General features: G+C 38.6%; 1 protein-coding gene across 2 annotated transcripts in view; it reads right to left on the bottom strand.

Annotated features, from left to right (window-relative positions):
* The window catches only part of LOC149806633 (proton-coupled folate transporter-like), a 50,593-nt gene that overhangs the window by 5,418 nt on the left and 17,301 nt on the right, over nt 1–27,874 (bottom strand). The window contains exons 1-5 of one of the 2 annotated variants that reach the window (XM_089955934.1): nt 23,262–27,110; nt 22,196–22,275; nt 6,435–7,886; nt 2,499–2,582; nt 1,504–1,660 (exon numbers count right to left, since the gene is read on the bottom strand). In XM_089955934.1, the coding sequence (XP_089812060.1) occupies nt 1,504–1,660; nt 2,499–2,582; nt 6,435–7,548 (1,355 nt within the window). In that variant the 5' untranslated portion in view covers nt 7,549–7,886; nt 22,196–22,275; nt 23,262–27,110. Of the gene's footprint in view, nt 1–1,503; nt 1,661–2,498; nt 2,583–6,434; nt 7,887–22,195; nt 22,276–23,261; nt 27,111–27,874 lie in introns of those variants that run through there. The other variant, XM_089955925.1, reaches the window with a different exon arrangement.

Here is a 27,874-nt window from a genome sequence, read left to right as displayed (position 1 = left end):
AGTCCATTTTTATCTTATCGAATACTTTACCAGTTTCAGGGTCAACTGGGTCCTAAACAGATCAACATGACATGCTCCCTGATACTGCTATTTATAATTCTTCCATAGTCTCCTATGGAGGTGTGATTTATTTAATGCCATTATATTTTCAGCTGGTTGACAACGGTTAAAGGATTCGTTATATCCATTCTATTTTGCCTTTCACCGATTTTTATTTTACAAAATCTTTTCAACTTTTGATACGCCATCTTTTTTGTCATATAGACATAACTCTGTTTCCAAAACACTATCTACACTCTAACTCTTTAGGTCTTCCGTTTTGTAAATGACTGTATCACCTTAAAAAATGTTCTTGCCTGATTTGAACTATTTTTGTGGGAAGGTTATGAAGGTATACCTTTACATTATGTACAAATATAGATTAGAATTCTGACTGTTTCACCTATTTTTGATTTCGCGTTCGAAATATATCAGTTGTCAGTTAGCCAAATAGACTGATCTATAATTTCCCAGAAATGTGTACCTGTTTGTTTTCTTTTCTCGCTTAAGTTTGAGTAAAATAAATCAAGCTTTAAAATTTAGGGTTCTTTTAAAACTTTCTGCCTGCACGTTCTGTCTACGTAACCTGAAACTTACATATATTTCCTTCCAACTGCTGCTTTTGAACCTTTCCATTTATGATTATTTCTCTAAAAGCATTGTGTGTTTTATCTCCCACTCTCTTTTCTGTTTTCAAGTTTTCAGCCAACGAGCACTTTTGGAAAATAGATGTATGTATGTCCATTGTTGATGTTGTTTCATATGCTTGCATGCCAACAATGTCTACCTGCCACTGGTGACCCATTTGAGTCACATAATTCCTTCTGTAATTCTTTTCTAGTTTGCTTGTAGATTAACATTGTAAAGTATACGAGATCATCAAATTGCCTTGTAAATTTACCCGCATACAAATCTGTTTATTCACTAATAAAGAATACTTAATGTAATCGTTCTTCGCATTGTACTGTTTTAATTATCTTGCCATCGTGGTTAATGCTACTTATCTTGATGTTATCATCATTAAAAATAATCAGTAAATCTGAGTCTTCCCTGAACCATCAGAGTATATCGTTTGTATGTTTGAAACTAAAGTAACACTCTTATTATCTTGAATCTTTGCTTTTAGCCTTGAATACAATTCTAGTTTATCAAAAATTTTAATAAAGTAGACAGTATATTTTAACACCGACACTATTGGTTTCATATTTAACTGCTGCAATATTTCTCGCAGCTCTTAGTAAAAGCGATAAACATTTGCAGTCGTATTTTAATTGTTACCACGCCGAACTCCTGAAAATATATACTAGTTGACAAGAAAGTAGCTATAACCTTAGCATATTCAACACATGCACTGTTTCCTTTCAAATTTCAAAGCCTCACACCTCACACATAGTCAGATCTGGTGTAAATATCTACACATGTGGATGCACTATATAGACAAATGGACTATAGTTATATACTCACACAATCAACAGAGCAGCAATGGCAGTTTCTGCGGCCAATACAAAAAAGACAAATCCAGTCATTATTGAGACGGTGGCAGAGTACGTTTCATTACTGATGAGGGTAGACAGAATGTTACACGCTGTCTCTACAGCACAGATCCCAGCAAATAACGAGCCTGTATGTAGAAGATGACATTTATCAGTACATAAAAATGGTGAGACAAAGTTTATATTTCTTGCATTTGAAAACAACGTCTTTACAAATCCAAACAATGTCACTACCGGTGCTCAGTATTCAAGAGTAGTTTTTTTTGAGGACACTGAAAACAAAAAAGACAAATTTGTGCCTAAACAAAAATAAAAATCATAGTTATGAGGATTTTATCATTTGAGTCAAACTGGATTCAGTATTAGCATATTGGAAGAAAGTAAATTATTTGTTTGTTGATTAGACGTGTATATTATGCTCAACAATTGTCATTTGAAATTGTACAATTTCAGAAGTCATCAATTGATGCCTTACCTGGTCTATGTTTGAAGGAGATGCTATTTCGTGCTTTCTTAATTTTTTGACATATTTTGACTGACGTAGGAGATGTCTGTTCAGTAATAAACGCTAATGTACCATTTCGGTCCTTTAAAACTAATTCTGTCAAACTTACATAACCACCCCTGACTCTTGTACATGAGACTCCGTATGGTTTAAAGCCTACCTACACTACTGCATTGTATTAGTTTCTAGTAATTTTTCCTTTAAAGTCTTAGGTTTCACTTGTTGGTAATATTTCTTATTTGGTACCGACCATTGTATCTAGGGTGGGTGTTGGTATTTATTTGTATTCTGAATTTCCGGTTCCTTTTCCTTGATAATTTTGCTCCCCATGTCTGTCAGTATCCATATCGCCCATGCAATTTTGTGAAGCAGTCTTTTAAAAGGCCATAAGGTATTCAGATGAAGGTAACAATTCCAGCAGCCCACCCCACCCTAGCTCACCCTCGATATCAGTATATTACCTTGGCTTTCAGGAGGCGTCAGGAGAGACATCAAACTTCGGATCATGGGAAAAGCCAGGATACCAAAAATACCAATAGCTGGAACTTAAGAATAATTCAGAATTAGTTATGCCCAAGCGACCGTCATGTAATATAGTCTAGCTAGAATATTAAGATGCATAGCATAGTTCGAGCAGGCCCCGAAAGCTTTTATTGCGATGGTAAGAGTCCAACAGCGGGGTCACAGATGTCCACCACTCCGCTTTTCACGCGAAATTGGTCAGCACAAAATTTTCCAGTTACTTTTTATTTGATTCTAAAGAATAATCTTATTGTGAAATATATTTAAAATTTCAGATTCAATTTAGTCTAATTCCAGCCAGCATTATGCTGGGAATGTTACAAATTTACGAAATTGCAGTATTTAAGTTTCGCTTTTATATAAAGAGACATAAAGTTAATATACAAATTCTTATGTATCAAAGAGTATTATATTATCAAGTGGAACTGAATGTATGGATTGATATTGTAGAGCTATTGATGTGAAGCGATTTCGTAGAATATTCACAGCCGAATTCAATTCAGTTCGCTTCAGCCAAATTCATTTGTATAATGGCTATCAGTATCAAATAATTGATTAGCATCTGCAGGGAAAAATTAACTTCGATTCAATTAACATACCGGTTTAAGAAAAAAATCAGTCAACTCAGATTTTACCATAGAGGATTAGGGAAATGAAATTGCATTAGCATTTATTCAAAACACACCCCAAATCTGTATAGAATAGGGGGCGGTAAGTCTTACCACCTTTACTTTGCTAAACAAGTTAGAGTCGTGGATGATATTTTTAAAAATATTGCAGCTTACCCTACAACCAATTTATTTCATTTTCAAAGCTGTTAGTAGCTATGCCTACATGAACATCTGCTTACAAGGGCCACTCATTTAGAGTGAACACTTGCTAATGCCCGGCACATATTTAGAGTGAACATCTAATCACAACCGCCACATTTAAAATACGAATCTTATATTAGTTGAGACAGTACAAGCAACATTTTTCATGGTATTCATATTTTAAGAGACGATTAGGAAAACTGAAACTGAAGCTGACATCTCAGTAAATGTGTTTCAACTAATAAAGGAGAGGGGAGGCAGCACAGCTGACAGAATGCTAATCAAATCGGTAACAGTAATAGCCATAAAGTCAGGCTCTTTGACACGTTGGTCATATTCTCTTCAAGCAATGGTCCAAACAGCTACAGGTATGGTAGGTACCATTATGTAGGATTTATCACGCTCAGAAAATGACTAAAGTAGCAAGAATGTTGATCAGTTGTGAATAAAGAAATTAATCAATACAAAAACCAAAATAAAAATCGTCAAACATTTATGAAATCGAGCAAATCTAAATAGTGATTGGAGGAACTTAAATAAATGTGACCGGAAATGCAATCTTCATCAGCAGATGTGCTATTCGAATTTTTCAGAGCTAATTACGAAACCTGAAAAGACTATTATTATAATAATACACCACTGTTTGATCATAATATTGATTTAAGTGTGGAAATTAGCAGTTGGATCATAATGTGCCCTTGACATAATAAAGCAAGCACTGGCCTTGATAATATTGATAATTATAATAAATAGTCAGGAGTAAACCTTATGTTCCCCGTATATGTTTAAATTTTACATTGTTTTATAAGATATTGTGTTCTATTTATATTTAATTTGTTTTATTTGTTGGCTTTTCTTAATGATTATACGTTATATACATTTGCATTTTGTAAATGACCTTGTCCAAAATCAAGTTCACTGTTGTACCTGATCGGGGACATTTATTTTGTAAACAACATAAGACATTGCTAAAATGTTCTCTGTGATTGTGCATTAAATATTCAGTTCATTATAGATGAAGGCAAGCATGTTTACTTCAATTTGAGTCTATGACATAGTTTTTCATTTTGAAATTCCTAACCTTGATGAGATCTTTGAATGTTTTAGATAGGAGGGTGACCTACATCCGGGATCTATTATTGTATCTCAGTTTTTTTCATTCTTGAAGAAAAGTAAGTTTTATTGTTGTGACCAGGTTTTCATTTGGGTGACTTTGTTTAACCAAATTATTATTCACTGGAATTAAAAAGTGCTTAATAATATTCTTGGATAGACACATTAATTTGAAATTCTATTAAATTCAGACAAGGACATTTTTGGATTATGTTATTATGATACATCAAAAGACACTTTGCACATCATGAAATAAAGGTCAATGGCACATTAACACGTTCGAGACTACACGCACATCAACACATTCAGTATAGAAATTTATTTGGAATACCGCTAGAATTCAACTGAAACTTCGTACATTTGGACTTGGGATAGAACTTTTATGACTATTTGGGATTTAATTCACAACACTGCAAATTCATTTTAAGTTTTCACTATGTATTATAGGGAAATAAATTATTTGTATAATTTTACAACATTTGCTGGTTTTCGCTCTTTTCGTTTACTTAATTTAAGCCATAGAGTCGTAATAGTGTTACCAGAATCTAGGTTTAAAAGTATCCAACAATCAATATTAAAAATGAAAGGTAATGATCAAGACCCATCACACTAACTTCCCATTACAATTCCTATCTATCTCGGTAAGTTGTTTACGTGAATTTTTTTATTTAAAACTTTCAAAGGTTGCAAATGATAATAATTTAATTCAAAAAATTAAATTAAATTAAGGAGATCAGTAAATATTGTTTTACTTATGATCACGTATGTGTATTACATGTTTTGGTGGGTATTTTAGGGTTACTAAATATAGCCATCATTGTGCATTTATAGATTAAGGAAGGCTTTTTAATGCAATTCTAAAACGGGAACGATGGCAAAAATTACAATATTTTTGTCCATAGTTTGTAAATCATTAAAATAAAATAATTAACAAAATGCATAATAATATAAAAGCGTGTGTAAGGCATGACGAAAAAGTTTCTGAATTTGTAATATGCAGTAATTGAGTTTATCACGGAGAAAATCTTGCACCATTGAGTTATGTGTGTATTGAAATGGTTTGGATAGTTCTACACGAATTGTATAGGAGTTAATTTAAAAATCACGGAGGAAATTAGTCTCACATATATTAGGATAAGTGTTATGGTGTATGCAGACATACGATACAGTCATATTTGCTGAAAAATAGGATCTGTAAAATTATTGGCATGAAGATTTTGAATATTACAGAACTTGGAAGTTAACTATTAATGCCTGCAAGACACAATTATACTATTTGGTAGTCGAAAGAAGCTAACACCTTTTGGGTTAGTTAAAAATCTAATCGAAATCGTACATTCTTCAATGTTTTGTGGAATCTGTTTTTCAAAATTATAACTCTTTTGAAAGCTATAAAAGCTTTGCTGGAACCAGAGAAAAAGAGTTTTGTAGGGTCTTTTTACAAAAGGAAGAAATCTGAAAATTACGACTGATTTACAACTGAGATTATTAGACGATTAATTTCACTTGTCCGTATTAATGGATCAGACATTTAGGGGGTTGGAAAATCAGATTTGAATGAATGAGTTTATTCATGTTTCCTGAGATAAATTTTAAAGTTATGAAATAGTACTCAGCTTATGATGTTGTATGGAGAGCTAAGAAAATTACCGTTAGAAATATTTGTCAAAACCTGAATGGTGAATTTTACAAGGGGACATAATTAAAATTTCACTCTTTAAATTAACGTGGTTTCTTTTAAACATAACGTTTTGCATTTAATAATTGGATAATGACAGATACATTTTAAAAAAATTAAAATTAAATTAAAAAATTACATACAATTTTCATTATTTTATAAATTCAAACTATTATAAATAAAAGCATTATACAAAATAAAAAAAGTAATAAAAATGTTTACCTCTATTTTTTCATAAATTTTCTTTAAGTAAAGAGATACATTTTTCTTACCAAGGTAAAGAACTGTTTCAGTTGTGGCTAGTCCTTCTAAAACCATACTTCCGGTTGTCGATACCAGACCCAGAATGGTGAGCACCTCTGATGACAAACATTTTAATAAGAGCGGGGCAAGAAGAACTCCAAGTATTGATTCTATTCCTTTTCTCACCGTACCAAATATTCCAACTTTGATCTCATCCCAGCAAAACGGGGCACCGAGCTGGTACAGAGTTTCCAAGGAACTTCGGTTAAGTCCCGCTAAGGCAACGAAGCAGAAGCTGATTAAAAGAACTGCATATTTCCAACGTTTTCCATAATATTTTCTGGACACGTAAAATTCGATTGCTTTTCGTAATGTATTGCAAATTGTGGACCGGGTAGTAAGATTGAAGTTCCTGCAAGTCTCTGGAATGCAGCAAATAACGATAAGCAAAGCAATAAAAATACAGCCGGTTGCTAAAACCATCGAGTAGAAATAACCGATTATTGTTATAAAATATCCTGTCCCGAAGGTTCCAGCAGTTATTGCAATACCAGTTGTCATTTCTACGGAAATTATAGCAAATGAACGTTTTCTCCCTGTCGTGGTAATATCTGCAACATATGAGAAAGATCCTGCGAGGAAGCTGAGGAAACCACCTGCACAACCCTCGATGAAAGATCCGATTAGAATATAGATTAAATTTGCATCAAAGTAAATCACAGCTGTCAAAACAACTGATTTCACGAGAAATCCCAGTACTGCGATGATAAGGACCAATCGCCGTCCTAATCTATCCGCATATGTCCCGATCACAATACTCGAAAATATTCCTGGCACGCCACCGGCCACTGCATAATACGTAGTCCATCGTGAAGTCTCCTGTTGAACCGTTAGGTAAGACTGGTACAGAGGATCGGACGTGTTAGCATTACATCCACTCACGTTGTCGTTTCCTGTGCCATTGTTGCCGATGATGGCACGTTGGAAATAATCATGGGAATACTCAATGGAGATGTAGTAGTAAATACTCAGTGCAAATGCCTCAAGCAATATCACCGGCAAAAGGAAACAATGACCAGGGCGGAAATCTTTCTCATTAACATCGTTGGACCCTAACAAGGGTTTCTTCTCGTTCTGTTCCATTTAAATTATGTAGTTAAAAGTCAGATCTGTCATAGTGTGCTGCGATAAATGAAGTCGACGGCTGAATTGATAAGTTAAAAATTCGGGTAACGAGGTGACATGCTTTGTCCGAGATAAGGTCCATCACGTGGTTATTAGTCACATGCGGTGTTTATATTTGGTCACCTCTTTACATACACTTCTACCTATCTCTATTCCAATACACATGTATACGCACAGCCATGTTTCTGTCGGTTCATCTGTGTACAATCGTTTTAATATATCCGCTTATATTCTGATATGACTGTACATGCGGCGTCAAATCCCTTAGACAGTAAAAACACTTTACCGTAGAGCAGCTGTTAAAACAGATTGATGAAATATTACATCATGTATTCCAAGCTATACAAATGAAGCCTATAAACCTGTTGCATTCATTATATTCAAAATATGTTAGTTATACATATATGTCATCAAACAAAAACCCACTCACCCCAACCTTATATAGGCCCCTTATCATCTAAACAAGTTGCATTAATATGATATCAGACCCATCGCATGCTCTCATTTTACAATAACCTTTTCGGTACGAGTAATAACAAAATAATAAGTGTAAAACTTGGGAATGGAATATATAATTCATGCTCTGTCAACTCTCTGTGATTAATCAGTTGGTATTTTCGCGAGAAATTCTTTAAAAAACATCTCGTTGAAATCTAGTACTAATATTAGTACCCCTACTCCTACCTTGCGGACAGGGTACTAACATGAGCATATATGTGTCAATGGAGCACGCCGGGTGTGATTCACACCCGGCGCTGTTTAGCCTAATATCAACAATTTGAACATATTCCTTGCATATAATGAAATAAATTGAATAGTCCTCTTATTTAACCCCGGACGTGTCGCAAATCATTGTAGAAAACATTACTTGCAGAGTAACCAATTGAGTCTGCAAATGCATATCTATCGTGCAAATGGTTTTTGTTATCCCTACATTAACTGATCCCATATCATGTAATGGAGCGAAAAAAGATCATCACTCAAGTCAGAAAAACAAATAGTGTAGTGTTATGATTTTATCAGATATACAGTGCCAGTGATGGACAAGGGGCCACCACACATGACCCGTCCCTCTCAGTCTGCCGAAGGATCCCTCAAGAGCCCCCGTAATGTGGGAAAAATATGAAGTATTCCAAATGCAATTATCGAAAAAGACGCAATGGAAATGTTTATTTCATTTTGAGTGCAGTATGGAGGATGTAACTGCACTTGGAATATAGTCGAAATTACAGTACAATTTTGAAATATGTGATCAACCTTGACAACGCATGACATGGCTCATGTAATTTTGATATGCAGAACTAAGAAAGTACATTTTGAGGAAATTCAGGATGTAAAACTGTAAGTATGTTTTTGCCATTCTTATTATCAGCTAATGAAGACAGTTTATTCCCTGTCACTTGCATGTTTTTTGTAGGTACCCAGCAATTTTATGTAATCTGGCGTCTATCGCCCGCCTAAATCCGAAACATTATATCCAAAAAGTTAACACGGATTGTAGCAAAGCAGCTAATATGTGGCAGTCCACGAAACATCTACTTTAGTTCATTCAGAAACAAATTTAATCAGCCAAAACGTAAACCACCTACTACGTGGGTGTACGTGATTTGTTTACAAATCAAAACTGCTGAAGTCTACGTCCATTGTTTGTTTACAATAGAAATTAGTTCCTTTATGAGTGCAATATGAAGTTGCGCGCGAGTTCAATATCGTAAAATACTGAACGATTCTGACAAAACAAAATTAACTCTGAAAAAATGAGCATATAATAATTATGCCTTAAAAAGACCCTCATTGTGTCCGTTTCTCTATCATTATATGCTACATAATTCAGCTTTGTCGATGCGATGCGATCATAATTTGCTAAGCCATTGACATTCTCTTTCAGAGATGGTATATAAATATCCTCTAGATATATTCAACGACAGCGCTTTTCACAGTATTCCACGGCCTTGTTGAGAGACATTGTGCAATTATCCCTTGGATACATTCCACGACAGTGCTTTGCAGTCGTTGTCATTGTCATTCAGAGACTACCTAATTCAATGTTGTTGATGCTATTAAATGAACTTTAGTATCACCTATAAAAAAGATCCGGATACAACATTTTGAAAGACTGATCGTGATATCGGTTTTGTGTTGCTGTTTTTTTTTAAGTAGATGATTTACATCGTGGAATGTCTATTTTCTGTCATCAGCGCATCAGTTGGGAACCAGATCGACAGAAACAGATCAGAAGTTCCCGTTCTTTGATTTCTTAATCCTTTATAATTAAGATATTTGCAACGAGAATTCAGCACCTTGCGACTGGTAGCAAACTCAGTTGAAGATCAAATGCTGTAGTAATAGTTATTAGGAGTTAAAAGTCTGTTTATAACTCTGTAATAAGTATTTGGTTCGTAATACGATCTATCCGGTTTCATTAAAGTCACCAGATAGGCACTGATATAAGTATCGAATTAAACACAAGAAATGTTGATATTTTTACATTTTCTCCCTGACTCTTTCTTACTGTGTCTGGATTTTTTAAAAGTATACTTTAAAATTAAATTTTCAGTGGTAAAGTACGCGGTTTCTCCTTCTCTGTCACGTTTGAAGCCATTTTTCACAACGGCTTCATCTGAAAACTCATCGTTAAACATTATCTTCTAATTCTTGGAATCATATCAAATGGAGGGAAGGATTTGTCCGAAAGTCTCGTTGTGGTCTATGACTGGAGAGACGAGCTTGGGCATCCTTTGGTTCCACTTCATCTAAATGAGATCTATTATCGGAGACTCCCAGTATGTAACTGAGAAAAAAGATTGGCGGGTCTATAGACCACGCTGGTTTCTTCTCTGCAAAGAATCGACCAGGACATCGAACCTTAGAGGAACTAGTCTGACATGGACCTTTTTCATCTGTTTGGAACACCAACGCGTTATGTTCGATACTTGGACGCAGAGGTCTAATGACTTTGTCTTCTCCATCGCGCTTGAGAAGGTATAAAATCATCATGAAGTTGATGGATATGATGAAAGTCACGGAATGCATTGGTTATAACATTAATTTTCAGAAGGTTAATGTGAGGGTCCTAGACTGTTGCTGATCTTTGTTAAGCGGGACAATAGGTGGGATTTCATCCATATGAATCGACATCTGTAAAAAGATTTTGATGCATATTTAGGTGGTCTTCAGGGGTATCCCTGCCTTGAACCATTATCTGTTCTGTCACTGACGCATGAACAATTTGTTTTATCCCATTTGAGATCGAAACCCGATCAACTAAGCATCTGCAAAAGGGGCACCAATGGACCAGGAGGCGCAGCGTCAGGTTGGACTGGTTGATCGGAATTCCAATCTGATTAAAATCAGATCTCCACTGCCCTAGGTGAAGATCTGACGGCGACATCTTAGGGGTCATGTTCTGGTGACCTTTGAATTATCCAATGGCAATGCAGCTTTCAAAAATCTGAAAGCAAATCAAATCGTTTGGAACACACTGATGCGCTTCGACCACACTGTTCAGTCTCCCAAACACAAAGATATAAATTATAATTGGCTGATAAAATGAGCGATTATGATAATAACAGGTCACCAGAACATGATCCCTAAGCGGTTGCTCTCAGATCCACATAACGCAGTGTTGATTTGATTTTAATCAGATTTGTCGGAATCTGGGATGGCGGCAGACGGCAGAACGGTTGGTGTGGTTGGTGATAAAAACCGCCTAGTACAGAAAAAAAAAACTGCTATGCATCCTGACGGACACTCTAAACCTGCTCTGGCATGTGTGGGGACGTACGACGACTGCAGTTCTAAAACGCGGAAGTAAACACTTGTCGTGTACAAGTATGCAAGGCAAAAGGCAATAACTAATTCACGAGACAACGTCAACCGTTGCTAGCGACTGCGACGTCGTTTGAATCAAACGTTTAATCCATAATTCAAGCAGCGGCTGTTGATTGTAACAATTGACTACTCACGCATTCCTCTCCTCAATCTCGAGTTATTCTCTTAAGTGTGTGTGTGTGTGTGTGTGTGTGTGTGTGTGTTTAGGATTTTTAACGTAGCTTTAACAAGTTTTCAGTCATATCGCTACGATGTCTCCAGTGTGGCAGTTTATAGTGATGTCTAGCACTGGGGGCATCATGCCACAGACATGTAGCATGATGTCCCACCCAGTCACATTATCTTGACACCAGGCCGACCAGTCCTAACACTAACCTCTTAATGCTGAACGCCTAGCGAGACAGCTTTTAGTACCATTTTTGTAAGTCTTTTTGGTATGACTCGGCCGGGGATCGAACCCACGACCTCCTGCTTCTGAGATGGACGTTCTCTTATTCTCTGAAGCAACGTCGTCGACGGTCAAGTCCGCCGAATCATAGAAGGTAGGGGTCGGCGTGGCATCAAGCTACTGATGCCATATTTACGTGTAAGCTCAGGACATTAGTGTCGGTTGAATTATCCTTTTAAGTCTCTCATATAGAAGTGTTCTGTTCGTTTTATCAATAAAGTAAGAACAGTGATTTTGGTTCGCATGTCAACCAAGACCACTGTAGTACAAGAAAATGGGAGTTCTGGGCCACTTTTTATCACTGCGTGATAGAGAGTGTTTTAGTGCCCCCCCCCCCCCATTGATTTACACCTCTGTGATTGGGGGTTCTGGGTCAGTCCTTTTTCTCACTTGGTGATGTCTCTATGTCCACGAGCGAGTGTATGAATACCATCGCTGGAGTGTCGTTTATCATCAAAGGGGCATATTCCTTTTTTTGTTAAAGTGTGTGGTGGAGATCTGGATTCGTGAACGGAAAGTTCTCATTGAGTAGTACTGGAGATGAACACACATTATTTGTGTGTAATGTTGGTGCGTGGATACTTTGGTAGTGACAGGTTTCTTGACTCCTTTGACTTTTTTAATGAGGATGTCATCATCACGTGTGATGCATCATATTTTGGATAGAAATCCGATGCATTCCGGGATGGGTATGCCACAAATTTTATCTCTGAACTTTCCTAGCACCTTTTTATTTTATTTGCACTGGAAGGGATGAACTGGTGAATAATCGCTGAGGTCTGAGAATTCCCGATGCTGATACATGTCTGCATAGAGATCGACAGCGTGAATTTTGTAGACAAGCGAGTAGATGTCTGCCATGATTAGTGTGGCTTTATTACCGTACATACGTTTGATGAAGTCGTAGTGAAACTGGATCATGAGCATTTTGGAGGGATCGAGAACGGCTGCTTCAACGTAGATGGGTTTATTCAGGAAGAGATTGGTTTTTCTGGATTAGATGGCGATGAGTTCTTCATCAAAGACTTTCATGCTGACGAAGGCATCGATTGGCGTCGAGCTTGTCTCGTTGTTGTGGTTATTGACGATTTCGATTTTCTTGCGATGTCAAATGTTTTCATGGTTTTTCCGAAGACGCTATTGTTCATGAGTTTGAAGAAGTCTTTTTCGAAGTTGGTGGTGCCCTTGTGTCGTGTTAAGATCGATGTAGGGTTTCATCTTCTACAAATAGCCCCAGTCGTCGAGATATCCTTCCTGTTTTATTGGTGAATTGTTCTTTCCTGATCCAGTGAAAATTTCCATAAAGAAGTGGTCGTGACATGGCCCAACTATAGAGATTGTTGGTAATCAGGAAGAGGATACGGAAGGTTTTGGTGGGGTCATAGTGTTTCAGGTATTTGTAGTTAACGACGGTGTACTTTTTACTGATGACGGAGATACCTCCTCGCACCATGTGTTCGGTGAACAGGAACATGTCTGGATCGGCGAAACGTTCTAAAGTCACATCGATGCGCTTAAGCATGGCGTCCCAGGATAATCCTGTAGAGAATAAATACCAGAATGGATCCAGTTGCCTTAAGGACGTTCGTCTGAAATTTTCGAAGACGTCCGCGAGCAGGAGAACATCTGTTTTGAGATAATCATCGTGATAATCTCCGAAACTATGACAATCGAATTCGTTAAATATCTCGCACGCGTATTGATATTCCTCATCAGTGATTTCTGTCAGACTAAGATGAGAATAAAATTATTTTTGATGTGGTAGCGATGTTTCATCGAAGCGTGAGGAGGAATCGATTTACTCATAGGGATAAACTCCTTTTTGCTTGAGAAAGTATGCCTTATCACCAAATACCTTTTCCAGATGCATAACTTTGGGACATGTTTTGGCGAGTTCTTGCAGCAATGTGGACATGAACTGGAATGAATCAATAAATCGGAAAGGTCCAATGGTCACCGACATGTACATTTCGAAATTGTTGGGGATGCATGGAGATGTCTCCTGCGAGAGTTCCACCCGTCAGCGACAGCTTGGTACCGCCAGACGATTTGAAGTGAGTGCACGAGATCGCTTGGGTATCCTCAGCGATAGGCCCTTCGTAGGAATTCCGGTCAAGCCCTGGCTGGACATCGTTGTGGGTTTCATCAACGTGATCGCAGCACGTATAGTAGAGAACACTCCATCGACGACTAAATTTCCAGTGAATACCCAGCACGTTTTATCGTACTTGTACTCCAGAGCCATCTCGAGATCCCCTTCAGAGAATGACTGCGAGGATCCCATCGCTTGCCCATTTGGAGCTGGAAGTCCGTATAAAGTCATTCCATACATGAAAAGGTTTCCCGTCATCGTGCCACCCGTCAACGATAATTTAGTCTACGCGAGTCTGTTCACGTGGGACCATCGGTGCGGCATTGGCTTCCGGAGGGGGATAACTCACATTTTCTAGGCTGGTTAGACTATGACCACTCATGTTGAGATGACCCGCCATATATCTCCGGAGAGACTAAGTTTGTCCTCATTCAAAGAGCTACTACTTTCCGAGCCGACCAAAGTACCAAATGAGGTGTACGATATAAGTTTTGCTGACAAAATTATATAAACTATGAACATCATTAACTTCGACATGAAGGAAAACACTCCAAAGTATCCACATCATTTTTTTGATGCAGGATTGTCATTATTTGATGCTAGGTCCTACCGGACGTGGAAAAACCAATCACCTCATGAACATGCTCCTCAATGACACGCTCAAGTACGATCAGGTGATCATTTACACGCTTAATCCTCACCAGGACAAGAACAATGCTTTGCAAGAGTTCGGAAGCGCAGTGGCAGACAACGTTGCCGCCAAAGGCATTGTCTACACCGATGATGCCAGAAATATCGTCTCCAGAGATGTGTTTACGATAGTAGATCCAGACGATATTCAACTTACAGAAGAAATCTATTCAGACCTGCACAAGATCATCGTATTTGACGACATTAAACTCGATTGAGAAAACACGAGTAAAATCTGCGAGTACATTTCGTTGTCGAGACACAAGCAGTGCAACAGTATTTATATGACTCAGTCATACTGTGACGTTCCTAAATACATACAGAGAAATACGGGGTGCTTTGTGCTGTTTTCAGGACTAAATAACAGACGCCATGACGCGATCGCGAGAGACCACTGTCGTGGCATCATTGCCAAACAATTTAAAGACTGCTATACGGAGGCGACGTCGTCCTCCAAACACGATTTTATGACCTTTCATCGCGATACAGAAACAATTCCGGAACGTATTCGAAAAGGCTTTGACGAATTTTCCATACCTGATTAGTATATGAGCAACTTTGTTGTTCCAGCTATGTTTTCTACCATGCCGTTCAAAAAGTCACCACACGTCACCAGCGTGAGGGTGTCCTCAAGAAGTTTATTGAGAAACGGGTAGACTTGCGTCAACGCGTTCTCGAAGAAGAAGAAAAGGTCGGCAGTCCTTCAGCGTGATGTGGATGGAGAATTATTCAAACCCCTCGTGATCAAAATCGACGAAGCGAAAACAACGTAAGATGCTGAGCAGGATCATTTGCTGAATACGTTCACAACACCTCATAGTCAGCAACAACGATTGTTAGAGGAATTAGGGCTGCCATCTCTGAAAGAACCCTCCACTTCCAAAAAACTTAAAATTACCAGGGAAAAAAGCGGACACTGAGATTGTAAAATAAGAAGAATTCACGCTGAAAAAGATAAAAGAAGAAGAAGATATGAAGGAAAGAATGAGAAAAGAGGAATAAGATAGGCTGGAAAAGTTGAGGAAAAAAGAAGACAGACTGGGAAAAAATTAAAAAAAGAAGAACTTGTAAAATCAAAGTTAGCAGAGATGCGCGAGCAGGAGGAAGAGGCCAAGGATAGATTAGAAAAGCTGCAGGAGGAGGAATAAAAAGTTAATAAACGTAGCGATTAATAATTTTCCAAACGCGATGAGGCTATAAGCAAGTTAATCCAGGACATAAACTATTCAGAACCAGATTCAACCTTGGAGTGTTAAGCTGATTATATGGATAAAAATTTCAGCCTTATAAAACAATTTATCTACGAGAGGAGCAACTTGGGAAGAATCTTATTTCGACATTTTAGAAGCACGCGCTGTATTAGGTAAGGTAAACAATACTTATGGAAGACTTATTAAAGGTACCTAAGAAAAGGATGAGAAGGAAGGACTTAAGATGAGTAAATTAACGGAGAAACTCATGCTGACAAAAGAGAGTAAAAGTATCAAGATTACTTAGAATAACTGCAAAAACAGGCTGAACAGAAAGTACAGCAGCCAGGATTAAGTGGCAAACTTTAATCATGGGTTTCAATACCCAAGAGGACTGAGGGTGAAAAGAAAGGAAGTGGAATCTGTTACATTCAAACCCCCTCCGAGATCGTCTCTCGACTCAAGTTGCCGATCACTTCTAAACAGGCTGGCAACGTGGGTGTGAACATGATTAACGAGATGGTGGAAATCCTCAATCATCTTTTGGATCAAAAGCTCATCACCTTCGATCAGTATCGCATTTTGTTCGAGGACTTGATATAGACGAATGGCACTCAGCGATACCACGCTGTTGTTCGGCTCGAAATCGGTCACGTCGAGCGTGAGGTTTAATCCTCCCTTGGAACTGTATCAGCTATCGTCATACGAAATCGCGCTCATCTCCGCCGAAATCGGAACAGCTTCTTCATACGTAGTCGCGCTTCAACAAAAAACGATCACGATCTCTCCAGAGGGATACATCACTGACATCGCCACGGAGATCCCCCGACTGATCACCGCCTATGCAGATTCTCGGCCAACATCAAAATCGAACCTAACTTTTGTACTCTTCGGACTCGCATCACTGTTGCTAGAAATTACCTCGTGTGATTTAACATCGCGAACTCTATCGGATCTCTCCTGTGGTTTAGCTCTGGGACATCTCCAATCCAAACGGAGTATACGAAGGAGATCTGCCCGTCAATATCACAGAAGTCAATAGGCTCCTCATCAACTGCTCGATCGCTCAGGGATCCTTGTCTTCCGTAGGCTTGGCCTCCAATGTCATTTATTCCACCTCGATCAACGTCCCTCCAGGCTCGCTCATGCAAATTCGCCCTAATCCTTTCATTTACTACCCCATCACGAATACGAACGCAATCACGGAAATCACCATGTGGCTGACAGTCTAGAAATGCCGTCATTGACAATAACGAAAGAATCACCTATTAGCTGTATATACGTCGTAGGGCAGCCTAAAAGAATGTTCGCAGATTAAATATCTAGACGATGAGACCTTCACGCGTACATCGATGCAAAATCGTCGGTGGACTTTTATCCACCCTCTTTTCTTCAATGCAACCAGCAGTTATAGGCACTGCCGCCAAAGCTGCCCACAGCGCTCTCAAGGCAGCCGAAGCGGGAGCCACCGGAGCAGCCTCCGATGCGAGAACGGCCATAGGACAAATATAGCCAGCAAAGTCATTTCGGCGACCAATTTGTTGGCGGCAGCACAATCTCCCATGGCGGAGATGCCGGTCTCCAGGGAAGAAAAACAAGCACTTCAAAAAAGAAAAAAAAAACAGCTAGGATCCTCAGCGAGCGATCTGAATTTGTTTTACAGGACCTGGATCGAAAGGCCAGCATGTCCGCACAAAGTACCCCATCTTTGGGCGCTATCATGTCTGATTATGGATTAAAACAATTATGGTAATTTTTATCACACTATTATAGCATAGCGTCATTTATTGAAGATTTAGTCACGATTATCTTCGTCTCAAAGATGATACTCCCGTAGACGACTCGACCACCGAGTAAGAGTACGTGGAGTATCAGGACAACATCACCAATCTCAACGCAAGCACCCATCGAAAAATAGAAATGCGCGACGAAGATGTGCATCTGCTTCCCGATAAGACCTTTATGGAAGTTCGAGGGAAAAATAGTGAGAGCAGATAATGGTAATGTTCACGATACTGGATCCGTGATCACGCTCCAAAATAACGGACGGTCATTGTTCAAGTCAGGTCAGCATCAGCTGAAAATCAGACCGTGGAAGAAATCAATGGATATTTACCTCAAGCCAGCATCATCCTGAACTTGACCATGTCAGCGATGACTACATGCGATCGTGTGCTAACAACATGTGTTGGTTCAAAGATACAAACACTGGAGCGGCAGTTGATAAAGAATATCATGTCTCTACAGATCTGATTCCTGTGGCAAATACAGCGGATGGAGCCGGTATGACTGGAGCCGTTTTCAGAGCCAATTTCTCATTCGCACGTACTGCAGGCTACAACGTGGGATTTGCCTTTCGGTGTACTCTCACCGATACTAGCCACGAGATCTGCATGTTTCTTCCTGTCTGCAGTATTATCGGAGTATGCCAGTATATCAGTACCGTTTTAGGTGTCAAACACACGCTGGTGCTGAAAAGAGATTTATCCGCTCAGTACATGCATAAAGCAACTGTAGTAGTGGATGAACAATATAACATGACGTGGTTGTCTCTGAATGCCAAAATCACGCCCTCTACCACATACATGCTTGAGTTGGAAACAACGTTAACCCGATTCACAAAAAATACTGTACTTTAAACAACAACACATTTACATGCAACGGGTTACAGCGGCTCAGGTCACTACCTCGTGGACAGTCGCAACTAACCCATGCAACGAGCTTCCCAGACACGTCTTCGTAGCGTTTCAGCTAGTCGCACAGAGTGCAGATCAAACTTAAAGCAAGCACATCATTAGGCATCTCAATCTGTATCGCATTCACGTCCGCATTAAGTCTAGACAATATTCCGAGCGAGAACTCGAGTGCAACTTTGATGCAGGCGCATACATTATTCTCGCGCCTACATGATGCTGATGAAGCCATGCAAGAGTGTCAAGAAGATACAGGCAGGCAGATCGTTTTGAAGATTTCGCTAATTTCTATCTGATCTTCCATTTCGATGTCTCCAAACATACCAAACGTCTCCAAGACTCTCCTGCTGATATCGAAATACAATGTACGGTCGCTCCAAGAGTTGGTAACGATTACCTCTGTTATGCGTTAGTCACCTCAGATCGAGTCATGACGCTGGACGTACTCAACGGAAAAATTAATATCCTTGTATAGAAAACTCCCGTTTTCCAAATCATGCCTAGAAAAAAGACATCTCAGGGACGTAGACAACAGGACGGAGGCTCCATTGCCACCGCCATAGTTACCTTCATCAAAATCTTCGCTCCTAAGTTATTCGCTAGCATTCTGACACCATTAGGACTCGATGCAGCCGCGGAAGCCATCACCAGAGCTACTATAAAAAAAAACAGTAATGGGCAGCAGCACGCGTGGGTGACGAGCTCTCGTAACCTTATCGACAGGTTACAAAAACAAGAAACGGAAAAGATAATAGCATTTCATATAACACATCATGTCGTACGTTCCACTCGAAGTCACGCTGTCCACACTGCAGAAGAGAAATATCGCAATGGCTGCCACTTATAAAAGACCTGCCTCCATACGATTGAAAGCCTCAGCACTCATCGGACCCGATCGGCTCATGCTAACCCAGCGGTAAGCCACTTCCGTAGCTAAACGTAAGACAGCTCGAGAAGGTCTCGTTTTGAACTTATCCGCGGTTCAACTGTCCAAACAGGGAGGATTTATTGGTCCTCTTAAAGACATCACAGAAGAACGAAAACGCGAAAAACGAGCTTATATTGAAGAGCAATTTAATAAAATCACAGGAGAACGAAAAGCCTCAGCACTCATCGGACCCGATCGGCTCATGCTAACCCAGCGGCAAGCCACTTCCGTCACTAAACATAAGACAGCTCGAGAAGGTCTCGTTTTGAACTTATCCGTGGTTCAACTGTCCAAACAGGGAGGATTTATTGGTCCTCGTAACAGACATCACAGAAGAACGAAAACGCAAAAAACGAGCTTATATTGAAGAGCAATTTAATAAAATCACAGGAGAACGAAAAGCCTCAGCACTCATCGGACCCGATCGGCTCATGCTAACCCAGCGGTAAGCCACTTCCGTCGCTAAACGTAAGACAGCTAGGGAAGGTCTCGTTTTGAACTTATCCGCGGTTCAACTGTCCAAGCAGGGAGGATTTATTGGTCCTCTGTTAACAGGCATCACAGAAGAACAAAAACGCAGAAAACGAGCTTAATAAAATCACAGGAGAACGAAAACCACAAACTCCTTCCAGATCTCGTCGACCACTACAATCATACCTGGCATTGAAGCATTCGAATGACTCCCTCAGAAGCCTTCTCCAAAGATCAAAAACAAGATTCAAATTCAAAGTAGGGGATCACGTAAGAATCAGAAAACAAAAATCCACCTTCGAAAAATGTGTACACTCCTAACTGATCGGAGGAAGTCTTTGTTGTCGACACCAATAAAACAAAACAACATTCCCATGACCTATACCCTCCGAGATTCTCCAATAACACACATCCAATGATCTTTTTACAAGCAGGAATTGCAACAACAACAACAACAAACAAAATTGTTCGGCTACTCTGAACAATTCAACTCGTGGATTTCCACCGCTTCACTGACTAAGACAACGCCTCCCAAATAATCTTATCGTACTAGCACATCAAGCTCTTCCAGAGATTGTCTTGCGTCTCGCCGTTTGCTCGTGAAGATCCATCTTCTCAAAAATACGCTTAAGCACTTACTCACATTTTATAAATTTTGCACGATCCACAAACTGCACTCGAGTCAATGTTCAGCCAATAATTTTCGCGCTGGCTCCGACAAATGAAAACACTTCAACTTATTCCTGATATAATACTGCTCATTGTAGAAATGCACTGGACGCTAATGACTGACTACGCTTCACCCACGCCTCTTCCTCTTCTTCACTCTCCTCACAGTAGATCATCTCTGGCACATAACTCTTATCTTTATTCGCGTACGCTATCAACTTCGCACGCATCAACCATGCCCGAGACTTCTCACTTGATTGCAATTCTGGATCAGGACTCTCCTTGCTCAGCCCCAACGTGTCTACACTACAGGTAAAACACGTAAGAAACAGCTTCACTATACTACAAGTATTTCTCTAACAGATAGTATTCATACACTCGCTCATGGACATAGACATCGCCAAGTCACCCAGAACCCCCAAAACACAGTAGTATAAACCAATGTAGACATTGATACTCTATCACGCAGTGATAAAAAGTGGTCCGGAACCCCCATTGTCTTGTATTACTAGCCACACATGAAATCCATATACGAAAAGATGGACTGTAAATATTAACATTTCAGTAGTGAAACATTTCTTTATATCTATTCAAACAAATGTCGATTTTCGTTCTTTAATATTTCATTTATTATTTATTTTCATTATATATTTTATAAGGAAAATCCGTCCATTTGAATGGATTGTTTTTTCAGTTGGTGCCTATGCAAATAATGGTACATTACTACATCGACGAAAAGAAATTTACGATAATTTTAGGACAGGCTATATATTTATTGTACACATCACGTCAGATGTGTATTTTGTTATTAATTACAGCTTTGAAACGAAAATTTAGAGATTTTGTTACCATTTTTATTATACTTTTTGCGCAGATTAAGACAGTACACATTGTTGGGGTCGGGGTTCTATAGAAATATCACAGAGTGGTCACGTCGAACAGATTTCAGAGCGTAGCAGGTTTAAACAAAGGAGTTTAATGATTTTAAATTTACATGTATACACTTTGGTTCTTTATTTGTTGATTTCTGCATTCGTGAATTCAACCATGCAGCCTGTTTCAGCAGCAGGTGCTGCATACATATTTCGATTATCACTTAATTTCGGTTTGCAATCAATAATGATCAATGTCCGATTTGTCCATTTTCAGACATGATTATGAATGAGTCAGAATCACAGCTTTATCACAATTTTATTATATTTAACCAGTTTTTCCTTAAATTTTTTAAATCTTTTTGTCATAGAGTGTAAACAGCTCACTGTATGGTGTCACAGAACGGACGAATGGGTGGTTGGAATGCTATTTAAGACGAACATAGACTCTAGAGACAACACGGACAACAAATTAAGAGGATTTAATATATATATATATATATTGCACAATAATATGAAAATAAAAAACTGCAGTTAAAACTTTCTTAAATATGATCTTTTTCTTAAAGTTCTTAAAAGCACTTTTATGTTCACTGATGTTCAGTCCCGTACTGGACAATTATTTACTGAAAATATATCAACTTTCTAATGAATTATAGAGTGCTTTTGACTGGGGGCTCCCATGTCCCGACGTTCTTAGGACGTCCCGGGTTTGTCTGACCTTGTGGCAGGATTCTCTGGCTGGCACAATCTTCCGTCAGCAGTCTCAACCCGGCCTGATGTCTCCAGGGTTGGTAGCAGCTACAAAACGAAAAGTCGTTTTGAGTCGTATGTTGAAGGGTTAATTATAAGGTTAATGTGTACATTACATTGAGTGAGATGTATACAGTGCCATCCTGCTTAGTTTTTATTCCAGTGTTCTTTTATGTCACATCTACGTTTACTTTTATCTCTCTACACTAAATGAAAACAAACATCACATTTTATGAATGCAAGACAATGAAAATATGAAATCTTTACGTTGCAGCTGACCTATACAAGTAGATTACAACATAAAAGCATAGCATATTCAATGTTCTAACGTAAATGTTCTAACGTTGCATATATATATATATATATATATATATATATATATATATATATATATATATATATATATATATATATATATATATATATATATATATATATCTGTCTCTGTGTGTGTGTGTGTGTGTGTGATTTGGATTTTTAACGTAGTTTTAACAATTTTTCAGTCATATTGCTACTATGTCTGCAGTGTGGCAGTTTATAGTGATATCTAGCACTGGGGCATCATGCCGCATACATGTAGCATGATGTCCCACACAGTCACATTATCCTGACACCAGGCCAACCAGTCCTAACGCTAACTTCTTAATGCTAAGCGCCAAGCAAGGCAGCTGTTAGTACCATTTTTATAAGTCTTTGGTATGACTCGGTCGGGGATCGAACCCACGACCTCCCGCATTCGAGGCAGATGCTCTAACCACTAGGCCATCGGAGCGGTTTATTTGAATATGAATCACCATCAATATATTTGACAAACATAATAGTCCGTAGGTTATTAACAATGAATCGTACTAATAAATATGTCAGTAGTGAATCTACTACAGTGAGTTGTAATGAATAAAATCCTCAAAACAGTACTCCTATTCTATGTAAACAAAAATAAACAAAACAAAACTTTACCTCCCAATAGTATAATTCCCAGTTACAACACTTTTCCCGATATTATTCAAAATAAAAGAAATAAAGAAATGTCCTACCTTAATCTGGCCGCTCCAAATGTCCAGGTTTTAGCTCCTGTCCATAGAAATCGTGCGTGTGACGACTGCCCACATTGCATATGGTCGCTTTATACAGACCCATTGCAGGTATCTTGAAGTGCATGGCTTCTTGGCTGGTGAGAATTCTTACGCCACTAGCACGCTCAATGTACTTACATGAGTTTGTTTTACAGTAAACTTTGGATATTAGCACAGTCGACTTCAGATAATATATTTTAAGGTCTTTGTCATGCTAAGAATCTAAACTTATTTAATGCATACATAGAAGAAAAAATTAATTTTAAGTCAGTTTATCTAATAGCAACAGGTCATGTAAGTTCGGTCGCTAATCGTTTGCAGGATTCACGTGAAAAACTAATTTAAAAACGTTAATACTTGAAGCCTGATTTTTTTTTCCTTTGGAGTTTATTTTTAGGCATTTTCTTGTATTGCGCTTCCTTGTTTATTAAATACATATATGCTTGAGGGTCTACGTTCTTGATACAGTTTGAGATCTGTTGAGAGAGAGAGAGAGAGAGAGAGAGAGAGAGAGCTTAACAGAAGAAGTAAAAGAAAAATTAAATAGGCATAACATATTTAAAAAAGATTTAAGTAGCAGACTTAAGGGCAAATATATTTCCTGAATGGGGAAAGGAAAGTAGTTCCATTTTTCTCCCACTGACATATTCAATCGGATAATGAAATACATAATAAAATATTATAAATTATACCAATATAGCGATCAAGATGTCAAGTAAAAAAATATATGATGGAACCTGAAAGTAACTACTGTACTATTCAATCACAACGCACTACACGATTTTAAATGTCACTGTCATAATGAAATTCTAAAGACAATCTAGCATCAAGAAAAAAGCATATATACTCATAAACACGAATAATAGAGAGAAAATGCAACTAACGTTAGTAGTAAGGTGGGATACCGTAGCCTCATTGGGAATTAACATTACAGACACCCCTGGGAACGTATAGCCTCAATGGAAATTTATCATGGAGAAAAATCGTGGGACGATATAGCCTCAAGGGAAATTAACATTGAGAAAAATCGTGGGATGATATAGCCTCAAGGGAAATTAACATGGAGAAAAATCGTGGGACGATATAGCCTCAAAAGGAATTGAACATGGGAATAGGGGACTGTATAGCGTCAAAAGGAATTTAAACAGGGTGGGACTGTATAGCGTCAAGGGAAATTGAACATGGGATTTTTTTATTTTTTTAATTTTTTTTTAAAAAAGGGGTAGGCAATCGAAAGTCATTCTCTTTTCGAGAAATGTGGGTGGCCCTGAAAAGGGCCTTTGGTTTTCTTCTGCTTCTAATTTCTTCTTTTTCTCCACCAACTTCTTATTTTCTCTCCTACACTCTTTCTCTTCTTTTCTTTCTTTTTATTCTCCTCCTCTTCTTTCTTCTTCTCCTCCTCTTCTTTCTTCCTCTTCTCATTTTCTTCTTCTTTTTCAATTTTTTCATTCCATTCTCTTATCCTTATCCTTTCCTCTTCATCCTCCTTCTCCTCCTTTATTTCTTTCATCACACCACTTATCATGTCCTTTGCTTTTCTTAAGTTATTAATCTCCATCTTTACTCGATGGGGACTATAGGAATAGTGGTCTTCATTTAGTCTCACTAGCATTTGTTCCATCATCCCCAAATTGTCTAGGACGTCTTGCAATGTTTGCATTTTATCCAGGTGGTTTGAAGCCATCTTCTCTGTAGAATGGTTTGAACGACGAATACTGGGGGTTCTTATACGAAAAGCGCGGACGTGATGGAAAACATCCCCCTAAGACATAAAATTGATCTTACCTAGATCATGACCAAACAACGCGCGGACGTGAAGGAAAACATTCCCTACTTTTCTCATTTCATATGATCTACTATCCACATACGTGAACCATCAATAAAGAAACCCCTAATCTACTATTTACACACGCAAATCATTATAACTAAATCCATAATCTACTATCCACACAATCTTACGTGAGCTTTTACAAAACCCTAACTATACTCTCCACATACGCTAAGAAACAATAAACAAACCCATAATCTACTATTCACACAAACGTACGTGAGCGCTTACAAACACAAACACACAAACACATACCCTCACACAAAAAAGAGTCAGTGTTTATATTCACACTACTCTACCTACACACATTGGCAAATTGATGGTTATTTCTTTTCTAGAGTATTGGGTAGCCCTTAAAAGGGCTGTTTGTTTTTGAACTCCAGATGCACCTATCTAATGTTGGAACCTTCCTGGCCTGGCACCACACACGCATCTTCTACTCCAATCTTTCCAGTTGACTCGTTTGACTGGGAGCGCAGAGGGAGGATGATTAGCTTCATCACCCCAATCCTCTGTCTCTGGTATCTTGTAAGCCATCCTCTCTCCTATTTTCTTTTCCTCCTCTTCCCTCTGTCTTCTCTCCTCCTCTTCCTTCTTTATTCTTTCCTCTTCTACTATAGCCTCCGCGGCCAGTTCATTTAACAGGCGCCTGACATATTCCAGATGTATCTGGAATTCAAGAAGTTTTCTTATCCTGGTATTCATTCTGGTGTTGATCAATCAACAAGGGTAGCTGGACTGACGAGTGACTTTTAATTTATACTAAAAGCGCGGACGTGAAGGAAAACATCCCCCTAAAACATAAAATTGATCTTACCTAGATCATGACCAAACAACGCGCTGACCTAAAAGAAACACTCACTCACTGTTTTATACTACCCATTCCTATTCTAAAAGATTTTTCATTAATCACTTCAATATACTATTCACATACGCAAAGCAATCCAATCAAACCCCCAAATCTACTCTCCCCACACCTCTAACAACAAAAAAGACATGATCTTAATCTACTATCCACACCAACGTACGTTAGCACTTACAAACACACAATCTTATACACAAACACATACACTCACACTATGAAAAAAAAGAGTCAGTGTTTATATTCACACTACTCTACCTACACACATTGGCAAATTGATGGTTATTTCTTTTCTAGAGTATTGGGTAGCCCTGAAAAGGGCTGTTTTTTGTTTGCTATGGCAATCGTTTAGTTTCTAAGAATGCGTCGTCCTCTGAGGATAGACTTTCTGACGATAGGTCTGCTTCTTCGGAAAGAGAAGAAGAACTCTTTGGTGTCGATACGACAATCGACAAAGCCTCTGTCAGGTTCAGGTTCCTGCTGCTGCTGCTGTTGTTGTTGTTGTTGCTGTTGCTGCTGTCTCTGAAGTCTGTACTTCTCTGTCCATTCTTCTTTCTCCCTGTTCACTTCTTCTCTGAAGAGCTCTTCTATCAGGTCTTCAGTGACTTTTAGCATTCTCACATTCTCTATCTCTTCAGCTTTCGGTATCAGACTGTGTCTGACCCTATGCAAATTCACGTAGGCTTCGTTTAGCTTAGCTAGTTTGGAGCACATCTTCGTAGGAGGATGAGTCGACAATGGATGGTTAGACTGGAAAACTGCCCCGGTTCTTAAAGTCAAAGCGCGGACGTGAAGGAAAACATCCCTCCACGGTTCTCGAGCCGGAACGTTCAATGAGTGACATGAGAGGGATAGTAAGAAGTCAAAGAGCATGAATCCAACATTCTAATAGCCAAACAAACGACAAAGGCATTTTTTTTTCAAAACACAACATTTTTTATTCAAAAATCACTTAACACTAACCAACAACTCTAACATTTTTTTAACAATAATCCAACATCATAACATCAAACATTTTTTTCAAATGACAAACATTTTTTCAATTTACAGTCTACTTTAAACAGGGCTGACAACGTTGTGAATGAAATTGTGATTTCCACTGTTGGAAGTCATTAGGCCATTGATGGACACTACGTTTCCTAGCTTGAGACAAAAGATAAGCATAATGGTCACAAACCCATCGATCTACTTTCACATCGTTTCTAGAAGAAGAACGAGGATCAAAATGAGTCACTAAATGTTCTAAGGAATAGCCCAGGCTGCGATGATGCAGAAAATACACACAATATTGTCCACACACCAAGGAATCTGTGCCTTGTAATTTCACATTATTGAATCGGGTGGTCTGAGCATTTCTTCTCATAAAGTCGATGATATCGTCTTCCAAAGGGGGCAATCCATACGAATCAAAATATTCCACACATCCTTCTTGAGGAAAGTAGACGGCTACCCAGTGGGTTCCTGGGAGATGACTTTCGTCCGTGTTGATCACATAAGCTAGATGGTTTTGAGGTTTGCGATGAGGGAGTTCATCTTTAGCACAGACGACAGGATTCCAAGAAGACGTATACGAACTGTGGTTCAAAAGGTAATAAAGTTCCCAGGTATCCATGTTTTTTTCTTCTTCTTCACAGGTAATAATAAGTCATCAATTCGATCCTGACTTTTTGCTTGAAAATGTCTGACAAATAACCGTTTCTTCGTTTCGTTTCCTCACTTTGATTCAGGAGAGCTTCGATACGATGGATCTCTTGAGTGGTTAATGGTGGACAAGAATGTTCACGCAAGTCTTTATACCACTGGTGCAACACGTCTTCGTCCGAGATGAGACTCCAAGCCTCGTCCAGATACTCGTCCAATTTTTCTTCTTGACTCAACATCAGG

The sequence above is a fragment of the Sinohyriopsis cumingii genome, chromosome 1 (assembly GCF_028554795.1).
Source record: "Sinohyriopsis cumingii isolate HCF-2022 chromosome 1, ASM2855479v2, whole genome shotgun sequence".
Classification (NCBI taxonomy): Eukaryota; Metazoa; Mollusca; class Bivalvia; order Unionida; family Unionidae; genus Sinohyriopsis; species Sinohyriopsis cumingii.
Note: the sequence above shows the minus strand (reverse complement) of the source record. Positions and strands in the feature narration are given on the sequence as shown.